The sequence below is a fragment of the Arachis hypogaea genome, chromosome 20 (assembly GCF_003086295.3).
Source record: "Arachis hypogaea cultivar Tifrunner chromosome 20, arahy.Tifrunner.gnm2.J5K5, whole genome shotgun sequence".
In the NCBI taxonomy this organism is placed as follows: domain Eukaryota; kingdom Viridiplantae; phylum Streptophyta; class Magnoliopsida; order Fabales; family Fabaceae; genus Arachis; species Arachis hypogaea.
Genome location: NC_092055.1, coordinates 95,849,729 through 95,868,455, shown reverse-complemented (window position 1 = coordinate 95,868,455; position 18,727 = coordinate 95,849,729). Strand labels below are relative to the sequence as shown.

The 18,727-nt window shown below is 33.7% G+C and overlaps 2 protein-coding genes across 8 annotated transcripts; both read right to left on the bottom strand.

Moving 5' to 3' along the window:
* Positions 1 to 1,387: 1,387 nt before the first annotated feature.
* LOC112784561 (uncharacterized) lies at positions 1,388 to 8,686 on the bottom strand. 7 transcript variants are annotated; one of them, XM_025827816.2, is made up of 7 exons: positions 8,466 to 8,659; positions 8,234 to 8,359; positions 5,727 to 5,829; positions 3,534 to 3,612; positions 3,334 to 3,423; positions 2,313 to 2,420; positions 1,388 to 2,201 (listed from the first exon to the last, which is right to left on the bottom strand). In XM_025827816.2, exons 4-7 carry the CDS (start codon positions 3,579 to 3,581, stop codon positions 1,767 to 1,769), a joined length of 681 nt encoding a protein of 226 aa, XP_025683601.1. In that variant the 5' UTR covers positions 3,582 to 3,612; positions 5,727 to 5,829; positions 8,234 to 8,359; positions 8,466 to 8,659; the 3' UTR covers positions 1,388 to 1,766. The 7 variants fall into 7 exon arrangements, with proteins under 7 accessions (XP_025683601.1, XP_072086101.1, XP_025683595.1 ...); XM_072230000.1 differs by having other exon boundaries at positions 5,727 to 5,817; XM_025827810.2 differs by having other exon boundaries at positions 3,334 to 3,612; positions 8,466 to 8,686.
* Positions 4,297 to 5,463, bottom strand: LOC140183118 (uncharacterized). The gene has a single exon (XM_072231132.1). The coding sequence runs from the start codon at positions 5,461 to 5,463 to the stop codon at positions 4,297 to 4,299; it is 1,167 nt and encodes a 388-aa protein (XP_072087233.1).
* Positions 8,687 to 18,727: the final 10,041 nt, after the last annotated feature.

Below are 18,727 nucleotides of genomic sequence, written 5' to 3'. Positions count from 1 at the left end.
AAAAATAAAGTGCAAATCATCATTTGACATTTTAATACTTAATTTTTAGAACAGCAATTCAATCATAAAAGAGTATCAAATTATGTATTTTTAATTATCATCAAAATAGTATAAGTTAAAAAATTATTTAATGCCAATAATCTTTTAAAAATCACTTAATGTTCAAAAATTTTTCGGATCAAATTCAAGATTTACGCTAAAATAAGCAAATTTATAAATGCAAAAGAGAAAAAAAAATGATATTTTCAAAGAGTATATATATATGTTACTGCTAGAGCACTATCCATTAGGACTCATTTCACTTCTACAATTCTACTTATCTAATTCTCCTTGATCTAACTCTCATCAAGGACTTCAATAATTCTCACCTATGTAAATAATTTATCAAATCAATTGAAAACACAAAAGGCTTTGGATTGCCAAAAAGAATAAGAAAATCATTGGGTTCAATATTGATATACCAACATTAAAATGCTTAAAGCTAGATAATAGTCTAGTTATCATCTACTATTTCATATTTCAACATCTTGTGTCTTATTTTGATAAATAGGAGTAACAGATTAAATAAAGAAACCACCAAATCAAAGTACTCTACTCATTCCACCTACAATTGTACAAATGGAAAGCTGCTAAATAAAAAATTAGTTGCATGTGAATCGAAGTTATATTATTACTATTCATATATGGAAGTTGTCTCAAAAACTAAATTTTCAAAGGATCAGGCTCAGAATGAATAACACAGATGTGCAAATACAAATTTTACCCAAAAGAATTTGTACAAGACTATTATTCTCAAGGAAATCTGTAGACTAATATTCTCTGATTTCCTTTTACACAACCACCATATCACTACAAGAAACGTCGTTAAAAATCGACGGCTTAGCCGTCGATAATATTGAAATTCGACGGCAAAATAGACGGGGCAGTTGGTCGCTATAAAACTTGTCGATTTTTTAAAATGCTAATAAAATTGACGGCTTTCATGGCCGTCGATAATAATATAATAAAATCGACGTCCATTCCGTCTGTAATATGGGTGTGAGAATTTTACACTCTTAATAAAATCGACAACACTGCCGTCGATATTATTATTTAAAATCGACGTCCTCTTTGTCGATAATTGATTCAATAAAATCGACAGCCTTTGTGTCGATATTTAACTCAATAAAATCAACAACACTCTTGTCTATAATATGTTTAATAAAATCGACGACAAGGCCGTCGATATTTTATTGAATAAAATCGACACAGTTGCCGTCGATTTAATTGCTTAGATTTGTCTATTTTAACTTTTAAAAGCGACAATTTTGCCGTCGATTTTAATAGTTATATGTTTTAATTTTTATTTTTTTATTTGAAAAATAGTAAACCGTTAATACAAATAAACTTTTAAATATAAAAATAAAATTTATACTAAATATTAGATAATGAGTTTACAAACTTATCAAAATAATAAATAACCCTCTAACATAAAGACTCAAGACAAGATAAATAACTAAACTTAGACTTATATTGTTTAAATGGCAATCCACTAATAATACAAAATATTCAAAGCAAAGTAATTAAATAACCTACTCATACTCGTCTAAATAATCATCTGAGTCATCAAAATCGTCAGAATCATCCCCCCTTTGAGAACTCTGTGGTTGTCCTGGTCGCTGTAGAATAGGTCGGAGTTTTCTACCTGGGGCTGGGGTTGGGACTGGGGCTGGGGCTGTGCTTTTCTGAGAGCTTGGAAAAGTAAAAGGAGGAGGTGGGGAAACACATTATCCAGAACTACTAGGACCCATGGCTCTCACATACTCAGTCAAGCTGCTCAACTGATGACTAAATTGATCCATCTGTGAGTTACTGGTGTTGAGATCCTCACGCAAGGATTCAACAGTTTGTTGCCACTCTCTTTTCTCCCTTTGGTAGCGGTCTTCAAGCTCTCTATATTTAGCAGCATGTTGTTCAACTTCTCTATTGAGTATTGTGATTCGTTCTCTAAGATCCAAAACATCAATGCTGGTGGTCGTGGTTGGCCCATCAACTCGAGGTCGCACTATGGAAGAGTCCCTTACCTCACCCATGCCATATACCCTACCTCTTCGTTTTCCACCCACTGTCTCAATCCATATGCTTTCCTCAGAGACAGGCGGTGGATCAGTTACACCAGCCTCTATAGTAGCCTGCCGCTCTTGCTCAGCCTGAAACATACGCTATTGAAATATATCCTACAATGAGCAAAAATGATTGATAAACTACTATAAGTATCAATAATGCATAACAATTAGATAATAAAATATTTACAATGAATAAAGGTAAATTACCTTTGTCTTTCGGGAGTGTTTATCAACCCATTGAGTCCTATCCTCTTTGCGAGTATGAGTGTGCTCAAAAAACTCATCCATACGTGATGGTCTTCCAAGCGAATGATTCTACATAATGTAACCAAATTATCAACAAATATGAGATGTATTCATATAGATTTATTCAGTTTGTATGGGGCTAATAAGGTTGGTTGGTAGCTGGGTGGTAGTTAGGAATAATATATATGTATAGATATGAATCATGAGTAGATAGATGCCACTATTCAATTACTCACAACTACACACTCATCAATTACATGCATATTATTCATTGATATTTGACATCAAGAAAACATCACGCAACAGAGAATTGATGTTGCTGAAAGCAAATAAACAATTGAATTCACATAACATGACTATAACTAGTGCTCACGGGACACTCATCTTAAAAGCCTAGTCCACTTCCAACTCAACTATGGGACGTGCTTTTCAGAGTTTATATATTAGATTCTTTTTCTCTTTCTCTAATTTCTCACTATAATATCAATTAATTCATTTCTTTTTTCGTTTCAACCAATTAACACTATTATTTTGGGACGTACTTTTATTCTAAATTATTATCATTCTGATTTAATGATTGGTTTTATATATTGTTAATGTTCAAATTATATGTGTATATGAACAACTCCAAAAAGGGAAAAAAGATTAATTTAGTGTACTACTACTACAAGTGCAGCAAATGTTATATCACGAAGGAGTAATTGAACCAGCTACTTTTGTACGGAAAAATCAACACGCTGCATAGCTAGTAGGGCCAACCAGCTACTTTTCTTCTCCAAAACCAAAAGAAGGGCTCAATATTTGATCTTTAGAAGCTTTCCAATGGCAGTATATTAAGAAACCAGTCAAAAGAAGCCACACATAGACAATCAAAACTTCACAAATATTGACTTATTTCGGTCAACGGTTTTCACACATTTGCAACTGTCACCATTCATAGAACAGCAAATATCATAGTAAAGATTGTCTATAAACAACTTACCAAGCGTAACCTCGCTTCTGGAAAGGTGGTGCCTCCTGTAGTGTGAAGGGAAGTACCTCGAGTTGATTTCCTGGCAGCTGTATTTCTCGCCTGTAATTGTCTATAGGCATCAGTGTCCCAACGTCTCATCAATTCACCAAGAACTTTTGGTGGGATCCAATATGGATGGGCACCTTTTTTGCGAATGGCATGGAGCATACCTTGTAAGCGCTTGGCAGCCCTAAACCTCCAAGATTGATAGATATCATCCTCTTCCGTATCAATAATGTCAAAGCATTTCTATTTTAGTGATAGAAGAAGAAAAGTTCTATTAGCAAGAGGGTCTATAATAGTTTTATTAGCAAGAGCCACAAATTCAAAATAGTAATCAGTTAGTTAAAGGCTTATCTGCTATGATTATAACATAGCAAATGTCACTCTGCACTATTTGAATATATCCAATTATCATTATTTACTTGAATTTGCAATTTTGCATTGTGGATACCGATTTATTTTTTTCCCCTCTCAAAAGTCATCTAATTTAATCCCATAACTAAATAAAGGACTCTGTTGTAATTTCATCAAATTTAAGGAGAATTTAATGTATTGAAGCAATTTAATATACAGTCTTATAATCTTAATAGTAAGATACAAAAGCTAAAACCCTACTCCCACAGGTAACACCACATTTGATCTCATTTAGAAGTGAAAAAAAAAGCTTAGTAAATCAACAAAGAAATAAGAGTCCAGTTTTAGTTTTAGGAACTATTAATCAGATGTGAATGGGTATGCCTAATCATTTCTATGAACAAAACTCAATAAACAAATAGTTCCCTTTCCCCCTTTCTATCTTTCTCTAACTACATGCCCGTATTCATTAACTTGTTTTTTTATCATTCTATTGGACATTGAATATTAAGCTAAAAAATAAGAATATAAAACAAAGATATCAACATATCATACATAATGAGCAATGAATGCTATTCATAAGGAGCAATGAACAATGTAAAGCCAAAGTAGATGCAAGAAGGCAAAATATATAGAACATAAGGGGACAATATGAGGTGGAAGGTTATAAGGGGTAACTATAACAGGCCAACAAGAGTACAGTGTGCTAAAATGAACATTAGGAGAAAACCCATCAGAATAAAGTCCAAGTCTAACATTACGCGGTTCGCTTGCAAAATGAGGATGCTTGGTATCAAAATATTTCCATGCTTCACCATGGGAAGGATGTGTCATCACGTCGTCATTTCTACGATTTTGGTGATGCCACAACATATGAGGGGCAGTACTCATTGATGCATACAACCTTTGTAGCCTTGGAATCAATGGCAAATAATGCATTCTTTTATATGGCACCTTTTTATTTTTTCCCTTCCTAGGCTTAAATCTCTGCTCCCCACAAAATTTACATTGTCTAAGATCTTTGTCCTCTTTGTAATATATCATACAACCATTGACACAACAATCTATCTTAACCTCCTTAAACCCAAGTTGGAAAATAATTTTCTTAGCTTCATAGTAATTAGCAGGAATTTCATTTGGAGTTGTTTGCATTTCTCTAAACAAAGTTGCCCACTGGTCAAAAGATTCCTGGGATTGGTTTCCCTCTGATTTTATACTCAGCATCCTATTGGCAAGTGACAATCGTGAATGGATACAATTTTCCCACAAGGGTTTACTAACTGAATCTAAGAGGTCATAAAATCTCTTAGCATCTCGATTTGGTTCCTCCACTGTTGGTTGCATGTACATGTGAAACTCAGGTTGTAAAGCATCAACAACCATCTCATGATAACGATCAAAATTTTCTTCCCATGTAACACCACCTAATTCAGAGCTACTTTCAATATCTTCTTCTACCCTAATCTGATTCTCTGTGGATATCTCTTCTCCATGCTCTGTCCAAACCCAATAATTAGGTTTAAACCCATAAGTATATAGATCAATTTTAATGTCGATCAACTGTTTAAACGTCCCACATTGACATCTGGCACATGGACACCTAACTAAACCTCCTCTGAGAAATTTATCAGTTCTAGTACACGCATCCACAAATTCATTTACCCCTTTAATATAACTGGGTTTAAGACCCCGCCTCTGATCATACGTTCTATCATACATCCAATTTCGGTTCTGATTTTCCATTATTAATGAATTTAATTTCCTACATATCAAAGGGATAATATTCACTTTTTAATTTTTTTTTCAACGAGAAACCACAACAAATAAAAGTCTTACCATGAATATAATTTATACTTTCACCATGAATGGTTTACACAAACAAGCATATATAAATAAGTATAGATAAGCATGCATAATAATTTAACAGAGATAATAAAGATGAAGATAAATTAAAACTCAATAGTTTAACAGAGATAATAAATAAATAAAAAAGTAGAAGGTTAAACCTTGAATAGCTTTTCTGGAAGTCTTAAGCTCTACCAATACTTGTGATAGTGTAAATGGAATCTGTTGCTCAATCTCTTCTTCAATTCCTTTCTGTTATAAATTCTGTCAGTTTTGTAGAAGATGATTATCAAAATTAAATATCAATTACATATACAATTAAATATCAATGTAAGATGATTATCAAAATTAAACTCTAATAATGATAATCATATGTATTTAGGAGACCTTCATTGAGTCAGGACTCAATCCAAATATATAATTGAAAAAAAAATAGAAAATAAAAAAAAGAAAGGGGAAGATTAAGGCAAGTGAAGAAGGAGAAAACAACGCAGATTCCGTGGTTCCAGGCTTGCATTCCAATCATGTAATATTTATCAGATACACAAACCGTTGAAACAAAGTAATATTTAGCACATAGTACTATTAAATATGAAAGTGAAATTAAGCTTTCAAAAAAGAGCATATTATTAAGATGATGAGATGAGATGAGATGAGTTTCATCACATCAAATAATTATTAAATATGTATAATTATTATTATTAATTTCTCCTCTGCATGTGTCATTTAATAAGAAAGATAGATGCAGATAGATGGTTAAATATGAATGGCAGATGAGATCAAATGAGAGTAGTGTGGCACAGGCTACAAAATTAGAGAGAATATAAGACTCATAGTTTAAATAGTAATCAATAGCACCTCTTCATTACCTCATTTAGCTTTCACAAATACCCTTTTAATTATTTCTTTTATTTTGTCCTACTCTTTCTCATAACTTGCTTCCTTTTTCTCTTCATTCATAATTCCTTGCTTTTTTCACTGCCAATCAAATCCAACACACACCACATCACTAGCTCTCTCTCTCTCTCTCTCTCTCTATATATATATATATATATATATATATATATATATATATATATATATATATATATATCTTGCTATCACAATTCAAGTCTCTCTGAGAATTTCTTTGGTTCTTAGATATGCCCTTCTTCTACCTTTTGGGGGTTGTTGAGTGAAGTAATAACTTGAGTTATTATATATCATCTCCTTTACCTTAATGAGGATCCAAATTTTGAAAACCGATAATCTATTATTTTGAAAACCGGTGAAATTCCTAATTAGAGCACATGTTCAACATGAAGAAAAACCAGCTTGAAGGGATTCTTAAGCTTGAACAAAAACCAAAATTCTAGCCATTAAGGAAGAAAATGCCAACAACAGTGGTGAACAAATTTTTTACTTTTCAAAACTGGCAACCATCAAATTTTTGAGACTACCAAAAATTCAAGAGTTTCTATCTAGGAACTAAAGAAATAAAATTTTCAGCACTGAACAACTTTTCTATTGAACAGGTTTATAAAGAAGAAATAATTTAATGTTGATTCATGGCAAGGACTATGACTCTAAACAGGGTTTATAAAGAAGAAATAATTTAATGATAAAATAGCAGGATCTAGTAACAAGACACCTAAAAAAAACTATATAAAAATATTTCCCGTTTTCTATCATTAACTATTTCTAATGGCAATAAGCTCAACAACCTGAGTTGTTCATGCTATTAGCCTAGATAAATTGTAACAAATACACCCATGATGAAGTGTAGCAGTGCAGCAGAGTATTATATTAATATTTCTGAAGCCGAAACACCACAACTTCGTAAGACAAGGACACATCTATGTTGACCCATCCTAATTTGTTTTCCACACAGATGACAGAAAGTGAAAACCACGTCGTACTGCATCACCATCAATCCTGTACCCTCTATAGAGTAGTAGCATTTCATAATTTCATTAATTATTAGGCTGTGTTTGGTTTGGTTTGGTGTTTCCAAATCATAAATACAGAATTTGATATAGGAGATATAAAATGATTAAATATATAATATTTAATCATTAAAATGGTAAGTAAATTCCAAATGAGAATATATTCTCCCCGACTTTCTCCTTTATCTTTGTTTCTTAGCCTCTATATCCCTGTAGCAAATACAGAATCTAAACAAACGTTGTTGTTGTTGTAAGTTTTTCAAACACAGCACATCAAAAGCAACACAAAATCTACCTACATACACAGATAGATACAGAGAGAGAATCAAAGAATATTTGCTAACCAAATTGAAAACTTAAACTTAATCAAGAGAGAGCTATTAGCCTACTAATATTTAGTATTTACTAGTGGATCTAACTACTGTGCATGCTGGTTTTTGGGTCAAAATCTTAAATTCCTAGCACATTTTTAGCAAAATATCAACAACTGAGATAACTGCAACAATTATTGGGTGTTCAGTTCAGCATTACGAATTCCCTCCCTCCATATGTTTTGTCAATCAATAAACAGACTAAATTAAAAATCTAAATTTAAAACCTAATTACTAAATCATCCATTAAAAACCAATCAACAAACTAATTATCTAAAATATGAAACCCCAAATCAACAAATTAATTAGCTAAGTAGGGGAGCAGGGGAGTAGGGAAGAATCCAAACACAAGCAGGAGAGCAGGTAACTCACCCTCACCATGCCATTGGATAAGCACGAGCTAGCAGCGACGGCAAGTAGAACCAGCGACAATGGCGGAGGGAACTTCGGAACCAACGACGATAAGGGTTTTCAAATTACGTGCTCCTGCCTGTCATCCTTGACAATATTCAATTCTTATCAAATGCATGTTGAATCGAATAACTTATGAATAATCCCTAAACAAAGAAGAAAGAATGGAAACTGACTCTCGCTGGAGTTCTACCTCACTGAAAACCCTTGGTTTGAGTAAGGCGTCGGAGTAGGGTTTATGGTTGAGAGAGAGTGTGTGTTGAGGAGCGCCGGCGAAGCAACCGTGACGGAGCGGCGACGGCAATGGAGAATGACGCGGGTTGGTGCTGAAATGGGGATTTTGGGGTAAAAGGGAATTGTGTTTCTAAATTCTCTGGACGCAGGAAATGGACGGGGTAAGTGTTTTTTAATGATAAAAATCGACGGCACATTTGTCGATTTTAAATTAAAAAAAATTGACACTCTATGCGTCTATTTTATATATTAAATCTATACCGTTTATTTGGTTTTAGAAAACGATCTAGACCGTTAAAATTTATCGACAGCAATTGTTGTCGATATTTTAATTAATAAAATCGACGCCGTTTTCGTCGATTTTAAAATAAAATTATTTTCAGCCCCAAGTTCGTCGATAATGTGACGATAATATTATGTATCATAACATTATCGACGACTTAGCCGTCGATTTTAATATTTTATTTTTAATTATTTTTTTAGCAATATCGACAGCAAGCCGTCGATAAATATCGACGGCAGAATTAGCCATCGATTTTTAGCGTCGAAAAAAACATTTTTTCTAGTAGTGATATAACTCATTTGCATTAATTATTTTTAAGATCACATTAATCTCTGTCAAGAATTTTTATCCCTTCTCTTGATTCATCTAATAGAACTTCTATAGCTGCAATTTTTCCATCATTTTGCAATCCCTAAAAATATTGTTCAATGAAATAAAAACGCAAATTGATATGGTAATGCCAATATTACATGATAGTGAATTAGCTGAACTAAAACTACCCTCCCCAATTTTATTGTCTGGACTGAAGTTGTCAATGATAAGTTTTAATTCTATGTAAAAAAAAAAATTAAGAATTGAACGACAAGAAATTTCATAAAAAAAAAAACAGAAAAGATGTCTCTACAAAATAAATATTCAAGGAAATAAAAATAAAAAAATACAGAAAGAACAAAAGAAAGAATTGTAAGTAAATAGATAAAAACTTTTTTCCATTAAATCTTAATAGAGAACAATATTAAACATTATAAAACCACATAAAAGAGAACAAATTAAACATAATTTATACAAAAAAAAAACAAAAATAAAAATGATTTACCTTAACTTCTTTTCAAAGCTTCTTCTCTCAATTGAGTAAATGATCCAGCGTTTCTAGCTCCAAATAAAAGCTCCAAATAATACATAAAAACTGAAAATAAAGAACAAAAAGAAATTTGAGGTTTTTAAATTAGTTACCAAAAATAAATTTAAAACCTTTAGATGAGAAAATATAAAATTTGAAAAATTTAAGACATTTAAATATAATTTGCATCCATCAAAATATAACATTGTCCTTCCTAACAAGCTGTCCAATTAAAAAACTTGTCATTTCAATAGAAAAGTATTGTCCAATTTAAGTAACTAATTTAAATGACTAAATCTTTTTTAAACTGATTAAGTATTCACCAAACCAAGTAACTAATTCAAGCGACTAAATTGGTTAAAGACATTTCAGAATCCTACAATTTTTTGTATTCAGTTTCAAGGTATATAATTGGTTAAGAATTGCTATTATTTGAAAACTTGTTAGATTTAAAGACTTTTCAGAAAGTTCACACAAATCAATTAAAACAAAACCACACAAACATCTTTTATGCAATTCAAGCGACTAAATCTTTTTAAAACTGATTTTAATACGCAAAAATCCTACAGTTTGTTTATTTGGATCAATAGTGCAATGAAATTAAAAGCAATTAAGGTAGCGTTGCATGAATCAATTAATCAATATTATTTTGAAAACAAATGCCAAAAAGAGGATTTGACATAGAAAAGAAAAGGTAAGGATTGACCTCACATAATATACGGAAATGCCCATTCATAGCATAAACTTAATCATATACACAACTAACCGGATATTAACTCATTGTCATTAGAAAAAACGGCGGCACCTTGCATATAATGCGTGAAAAGCTTAGTTCTTTCTTTCCACCCTTCTAAATGTTCATAAAAATATAAATTAAAAGTAGATATAAGTTTATTGGATGCAATAATAGACAAACAGAAAAAATAAAGATTTTGAAAAATAAGAAGTTAAATGAAACATTAACAATTCAAATGATGTTTGTTATGTGAACAGACACAATTTTAGCTTCAATTTCACTATAATAATGTCCTAAAGATAAAACAAGATTTTAATTTCTGAATCTCAAGTTAAAAAATATAGCTAATTATTATTAAAAGAAAACAAATAGTTAGACTAACATAAGCAAACACTATATACTAACTTATCACAATTCAAAAAATAATAAGAGTTGGAGTTCTAGTTGAAGCAAATGGAGAAAAAAAGAAAAGCAAAATAGAAATGTTTTACTTCACTCTGTAACGACATAATCTTCAATATGGAATGCTCATATCGAAACATCGAGTATTACCAAGTTGAAACTACACTGACATTGTTATTAATAGTATCAAGCTTGTAATCGGGTTAACAGAACTCGATTTTATGAAAAAACTTTCTTAAAGAAAAAATCACAAATAAGAAGAAACACGAGATTACACAAACTAAAAAGATAAACAGATACAAACACAAATAGGATAATATACTAATATATATATATATATATATATATACACAGCACTCAAAAGATGAAAAGTTAGTTACTTCCTCACAGTTATGTACATATATACAACTCAAAACATCTCCAGGGTCTGGCCCATATAGGAAGCTCCTAATCTAACACCCAGACTAGCCTAGTCTTCTAAACTGATCTCTCAAAAGACAAAAGTGAGAGTCTAAAACAAAAAAAAAAAACACTAAACCGGAGTGCTGCCAAAAGAAGAAGCTAATGTCACTACCTAATCGTTGTCAGAAGTCAAGTCCACGATCTCTATCTCCTCAATGTCTTCGTCATTAGAAATAACGATGACCTTTGGTGTACTTTGAGGACTACCATCATTGTTATCGCCTGCAGAAACTGTACCACTAGGAGAAATTTACTCAACTGCTAAGGGCAGACCATAAGCCACAGCGGAAGTCCCGATAAGCTCTATGGTGAAAGGGTCAGAAGAGCAAGTAGAAAGCGACTCTATCAACATATCCAATCCTACTAGAGGAGACTCAGGGATGTAGTCATCGACGACAGGGCCAAGCTCAGGCACTACCTGACCATCCTGATGTGCTGGAATTAGACCTCCATGCATGTGATCAAAAGGACGGTGGACAGAATCAGGATGTAACCACGACAGCAGAAAAGCATATGGTTCATTGGGATCAAAGAGAGGTGAAGCTAGTGGGTGCTAAAAGGAATGATCTCTAACTACGTACTTACGAACTCGGGGCTCTGCGGCCACCACGTAGATGCTTTGAAGGACAGGATCCTCATACATACAAGGCTGCTCGAGCTCATAGAAGATGACACTCGTCTCCATCTATAGGGGGTAGGAAGATAGGGGATAAAAATTGGAGAGTTCTTAGTAGGGTCGGGGTAAAACAAGTTAATTTGCTTTTTATATAACAGACACGTGTCCCAGACCAAATCGACCATAACAAAAAAACATAGGCAAACAATAAATAAAAGCAAACAGCAACATCACATACAACCACAATAATGAATTCAAAACACACAAGAGATATGCACAACCAAGTATGATTCATGTCTAGCCCTAGTGTAGGTAATGAGTTCATCCGTTGGTTTTCAACCCGCGCCCGACATTACATCCTTACGGACGTTGTCTCTCGTTGCCATTGCTTCAGGGTATAGTGCCTGATACACTCTTGGGTTATAGTGCCCGCACGCTCTTGGGCTATAGCGCCCGTATCACTTCCACAATTAAAGTGACGGGTCACACTCTTGGGCTATAGTGCCTGTACCGCTCTTGAGCAAATCACCGGATAAATTGATGACAAGAAAAATCATTGGTGTAGCACTTCCAAACGCCATTATCTCATCACATAATCAAATACCTTTAAAAATATACAAATTCCTTATCCAGAATTCCAAAATTTCTCTAAATTAACTAACTAAAACAGAGCGGGTCATGAGATTTAACTTTAGAATTACTTTTCCGAATATCTCAGAGTTATTCTTAAATTCTATAAATACTTTAAAAATTCATAAATATGCCCACTAGACTAAAATACATAAATATGCTTAAACTTTGAAAAATAGCATATTTTGCAAGTTACTTTAATTAAATTGACGTATTTTAAAATTACTCTAAATAACTTTGAACTTCTATAAAAGAGACCCAATCTTCACTGGTTATTTTATAAATTATTCAAAATATTGTACAAATTTTCAAAAACCCAAAATTTCATTAAAATAAGTAAATTGGGCACGGTTCTTCTGTTTTCCAAATAAAACATTTTTCGTTCAATTAGAGTAATATTTTTTTCAAAGTCGTCTTCTACTTTAAACCCTTTATTGTGAACCAATTATTTTTTTTCAAAAACCAACCTCAATTAATTTCAATAAAATTTATATATTTATATAAAAAAATTGTTCATTAAATCTTTCTCAAAAGTCAAGTCTCTGCTCCTTTTTACTCAAGACCTCTGTTCAAAATATACATTTAATTATAATTAATCCCAAATTAAAATCTAACTGACAGAACTCAGTTACATACTATTATATAACTCAAATTTTAGTCAATTATTCAACAACAACATCTCAGTTCCTAATTTCTCAACATGGCTGAATCACAACAACAATTCCAGTAGCAATTCAACTAAAATTTCAATAGCCAACAATCACAGATTTGAACAACAGACAACAAACCAACCACATGTATCAATTAATTCATAATTTTAACCGATTAAAGAGTCAAACTCTATCTCTGTGAAGCACAGAACACACAAGGTACCAGAAGAGGTTTCTGATCGGTCAAACGGAGCGAAAATATTGAAAACTCGGTGGTTCTTCCCCTCCTTTGGTTTGGCAGAACTGGCTCCTGGCAGGGCAGCTCCAGTTCATGATTCCATTGAACAAAACACACATCATCGCGTAGAAGAGAAAGATACAGGCACTTCTATTGGATAAGAATTTTTGTCGAGGTCACGGATTTCAAGAGATCGAGCTCGGAAAGTTAGAAATCAACAAAACCTTCCATTTTCTCTCATGCATGGCTCATCTGCCTTTTGGAGAGAGAGAGAGAGAGAGAGAGAGAGAGAGAGAGAGAGAGAGAGAGAGAGAGATAATTTGTGCTTTTTATATAACTTGATTAGTTGCTAAGTGTCACTTAATCAAGGGGAATGATGCATGCGTCGCGACACGTGGCACATTAAGTGCTGCGTGTTGCGATTTTAAACCGCTGAGTCAGCGAGGTTAATTTTTAAATATCATGAAAGGTAATTAAGGTAATTAGGCAAGGTAAAAAATCAAATAATTATCTCAAATAGTGGTACTAAATTAAAATCAAGATTGGGTAAATTACTAATGTAAATGACATTAGTAAAACCGAGCTTTTAAAATCTTTTAGGCCCAATATCAAGTTACCGTCCGTCGTCAAAATTAAATAATAATATAATATTAATATTACATTATTATTCATTTTATCTAAAGATCACATAAAAAAATTATCATGGACGTTATGCGAACAAAACGTAAAACTCGCATACGCAAGTCTAGCGCACAAAAACCAAAATGTTACATTCTACCTTCCCTAAAAAAAATTTTGCCCTCAAAATTTCCTTTACCTATAAATAGGTGAGGATAGTCTGCTCGCATCTCGTCTTTTAGCTCCCAAGTATGCCCAGCTTCAGCGTTGCGTCCCCTTGCTACTTTGACCAAAGAAACCATTTTGCCTTGTAGCTACTTATCACTCTTATCGACGATCTCGACCGGTGTTGCCGGGTATGTTAGATCATTCTGCAATTGTATAGTCTCAGATCGCAAGACATGACTCTCATCGGAATTATATTTCTTAAGCTGAGAGACATAAAAAACATCATGAAGGTTGGACAGGAAAGGTGGAAGAGCTATTTGATATGCGACTGGACCGACTCTCCTAAGGATCTGAAAAGGACCCACGTACCTAGGGATTACCTTTTTGGTTCTAAGGGTGCCACTTATACCGATGGTAGGACTTGCTTTTCCTAAATTCTAAAGGCTTATGTCTATTATTGGCATAGCTATTTTGTCGACTCTGTGCTATCTGAATCTTCTCATGAATCTTCTTTATCTGAGCGGTTGTTTCCTACACCAAATATGGACTCAACGCACTATATTTTTCTCCTTGGTGCCAACATAGTAGAGATTGACACCATCGTCCATAAAGAGCTTCAAATGGAGCCATTCCAATACTCTGGTGATAATTGTTGTTGTAGGTAAATTCCACCAACAGCAATTGCTTGTCCCAGTTTCCATGTTGTTCTATTACACATGATCTTAACATATCTTCTAATGTTTGAATCGTTGGTTCTGATTACCCATCTTTCTATGGGTGATAAGTTGTACTTAGATGCAGCTTTGTGCCAAAAGCTTTCTGAAAATTTCCCTAAAACCTTGATGTAAACCTCGAATCCCCGTCAAAAACAATTGAAGAAAGCATTCCATGCAGTTGCACCATTTCTTGAATGTATAAACTCGCAAGCTTTTCCAATGTATAGCATCAATGCCCAGCCGACGTCCTCGGTAATCCAGTGACAAAATTCATGGTGATTCTCTTCCATTTCCATTGAGGAACTTTGATAAACCCCAATTTTAGGGTTTATCTTGTGTTGAATTTAGTGGATTTTATTAACTTATCTCACATTTATTCAATGAAATAGCATGATTTTGTGAATTTCTCCTAAATTGCGCTTAAGATTAAAAACATGCTTTTTAGGCTCTTAAATTACTAAATTTAATTTACTTTAATTCCATTCGATGTCTTGATGTGTTTGATGAAGTGATTTCAGGTTTAGAAGGCAAAGATTGGATTGAAAGATTGAAGAAAAAAGTATGTAAAAATGGAGAATTCATGAAGAAATGAAGTTTGAAAATCTGCTCAGTTTCGCGTACACGTGACCAGAAATTTCGTCAAGCAATGCGTACGCGTGTCCCACGCGTATGAGTGACATGTAGCACGTGACTTCATTAATGAAAACGTGGCTGGCGATTTCTAGACCATTCAAGCCAATATCCAACTCATTTCTGAAGTATTTGAGGCAGAATTCAAGAAGGAACAATGGGGGAGCAATTATGTTAGGTTAGAAACATGTTTTAGGGTAGTTTTATATGGACAGAGAAGTTCCATCTTCTCTCTAGAATTAGGATTCTTAGATTGATTTTCTCTTTAATTTTAGATTTTAATCATGTTTTAGTGTAGTTCCCTTTACATTCTCATGCTCTAGTAGTTTAATTTTCTTAGTTCTTCTTGTTAATTTCTCATTTGAGCTACTTTTTAGTTTTATGAACTCTTGTTAATTTCAATTTCATTTAATGCAATTTGATATTTTATGTTCTTTTAATACTTGTTTGAGTTATTGTTGTTATTTTTTTTGCATTTGGTAGTAGTAGATTTCATTATTATTGTAATTTAATATACTTTTCTTTTTATGCACACTGAGTGTTTGATAAAATGCTTGGCTTAGTTCTAGAGTAGATTTTGAGCATTCTTAGCTTAGAATGAGAAATTAGACAATTTTGAGTCATTAATACCCAACTTATGCTGGTGATCTAGAGTTGTTAGTTAATCTTGTTTCCATTGATGCTACTTATGGATTGGGATTAACTAGGTCTATTTGACTTTCTCCCAATATGGGGATAACTTAATAGGCTTAACTCTTGGTAATTATCATGTTATGATTAATGACAAGGACAGAAAACCTTGATTCTCAATTCTTGCCATGAATGCCTCTTTAGCATTTGTCATCTTTAGTTGTTTGCCTTACTTTCTTGTCATTTAGATTATAGTCTTCTTATATGCAAGCCCCCATGAATGTCATAACCGATAACACACATACCTCACTGCAATTCCTTTGAGTGACGACCCGAGATCTAATACTCTCGGTATTTTTATTGTTTTGCACTTGTGACAAACAAAACTAAACTCTGATGCGAGTTACTTGTTGATTTGGAACTATACTTGCAACGAAGCAATTCTTTTATTGAGAAGAAATTCCAAACCGATGATTGGCTAACATCGAATTTTTGGTGCCGTTACCGGAGAATTGTAACGTGTGCTTGTTGTTAGTTATTGTTCATATGTGAATATTGTGAATAGTTTGATTTTTGCTTGTTTTTTCTAGTTTTAGGAGTTTGTTTTCCTTCTTTCTTGTTAGCTTTTTTTTTATTTTCTCTTTTCACTATGAATTCTCACCCTTTTGGCTATGAGTGTGGTTACAATATTGTTGTAGAAAATGGAAGTTTCAATGGAGGTTTGCATCAAGGATTCAGAAATTAAAGGTGGGAGGAGCCTCAATCATATAGACAATCTTCTTGCAACAACCTCCTCCGATTTCTTATGGTTACACTCCGACTCCTAATGCATACCAATCTAATGGATGTGGTGGACCTCCTTGTGGTTGTCAACCATAACCACCATATACCTATGACCCCCTTCCTCAACATAGCTTTGAACAAACTTACCCATAAGTCCCATACCACCAAACACCTCTATATGATCCTAACCCAAACCCACCATACCAACAACCATATGAACCATATTTAGAGCCACCACCATTCCAACATCAATACTCCTAAGAATTACCATCTCCATGTACACCACCTCAATACTCTCAATAAGATGAACCACCTTCCAATTATGACACCCTTCTTCCACAAAATGAACCTTCTTTTTCACCACCCTCTTCAATGAAAGATGATTTCCAACCGTTAATTCAAAAACAACAAGAGCTTCGGACTTTTTTATAAAAGCAAGAAGAAGAACAAAGAGAGCTTTAATATATTCTCCAAAGGCAAGAAACCATAATGGCCACCTTAACCAAAGCCGTTCACCACTTAATCTCCCTACGTTCATGTGCTCAAAGTACTCCTATTGACGAATGTGGAGGATCAACCAAAGAGCATAGTGAGGAAGTGAACTTGGAGCTTCAAGAAATAGAAGAGGAGTTGAAGCAAGAATTGCAACAAAAGGAGGAAGTTGAGATAATTGAGCCGGAAGGAGCGGTTAAAGAATTAAGAGAGGTTGATCGAGAATTGGATTCAATCATTGATAAATTTTTGTCCACACTAACTAATCACCTCAATGATCTTGTTGAACCTTCTTCCGTTGAGCTTAAAAGTGATGTTAAGGAGGGTGCGCAACCTCCAAAGCATATGGTGAATGATGAAGAATTAGAAGAAGTTGATTAAGCAACAAATCCTCCTCTTGGTGATAATTCTACACCAACGCATGATCTTTTTGAGTTTGAGAAGTCTTCTTCCATTGAAATTAAGGTTGATGTTAAGATAGGTTCTACATTACCTCCGAGTTGTGACATGAAGAATGGAGAAGATTTAGAAGAGGTTGGTGAGAAGGTGATTGAATATGAAGAACCTTGTCAAGTAGTGGACATAGAAGATACTTGTCAAGAGGTGGAGGTAATCAAGGAAGAGCACAAGAGAGTGAAACTTACAAGACCATTGGAAACATCCCTTCCTAAGTCACCATCATCCATTACATCATTCAAGTGGGTAAGATTCATATCTCTAAGCTTTCTTATTCCGTTTGAATATGGTTTGCTTGAAATGGATGGTCAACTTAGAGTTCTTTGTGGAATGGAAAGCAAGAAAGAGTTGGTTAGTGGTGGCAACATAATTCAAGGTTCATTATGGTTGAGTCATCACGGTTTAAGTTCAAAGGTTGGTGTAGTACTCAATTGAGAGGATCTAGGAGAGTTTGGTGCTTAAATGAGAATTCACAAGTCTTGTCACCCGGATTGAACTATGGTAATCAACAAGAAGACGAGTGCAAAAACAAGGTTTGGGACCCCAGAATTCACTTCAACAATCAACAACTTTGGGGTCTTGTCACTTGTTTAAATTTGCTTGAAAGCTTTGTGCACATTATTTGGGATCCCGGTGGACATTGGATATACAAGCATTGGTGGGGATTCAAAGAAGAATTCAAGCATAAGCCACCTTGACAAGGACCCCATCAATTGTCCAACTTAAGGACAATAAACAAAAGTGCTAGGTGGGAGATACCCCATCATGGTAAAATTTTTCCACTTTTTCCTTTGTTTATATTGGTAAATAAGTTGAATTTTCTTTTTTAGTTAGGTTTATTTAGTTTTAAATGGTAGTTTAGCTTGTTTG

Bases quoted from the DNA above. Each gene is read 5' to 3' on its own strand.
- LOC112784561 (XM_025827810.2), bottom strand. From the start codon at position 3,531: ATGCTCCATGCCATTCGCAAAAAAGGTGCCCATCCATATTGGATCCCA. The intron at 2,421-3,333 runs GTAAGTTGTTTA...TACATTATGTAG, and splicing joins CAGAAGCGAGGTTACGCTTG to AATCATTCGCTTGGAAGACC. The intron at 2,202-2,312 runs GTAATTTACCTT...ATATTTCAATAG, and splicing joins AACACTCCCGAAAGACAAAG to CGTATGTTTCAGGCTGAGCA.
- LOC140183118 (XM_072231132.1), bottom strand. From the start codon at position 5,463: ATGGAAAATCAGAACCGAAATTGGATGTATGATAGAACGTATGATCAG.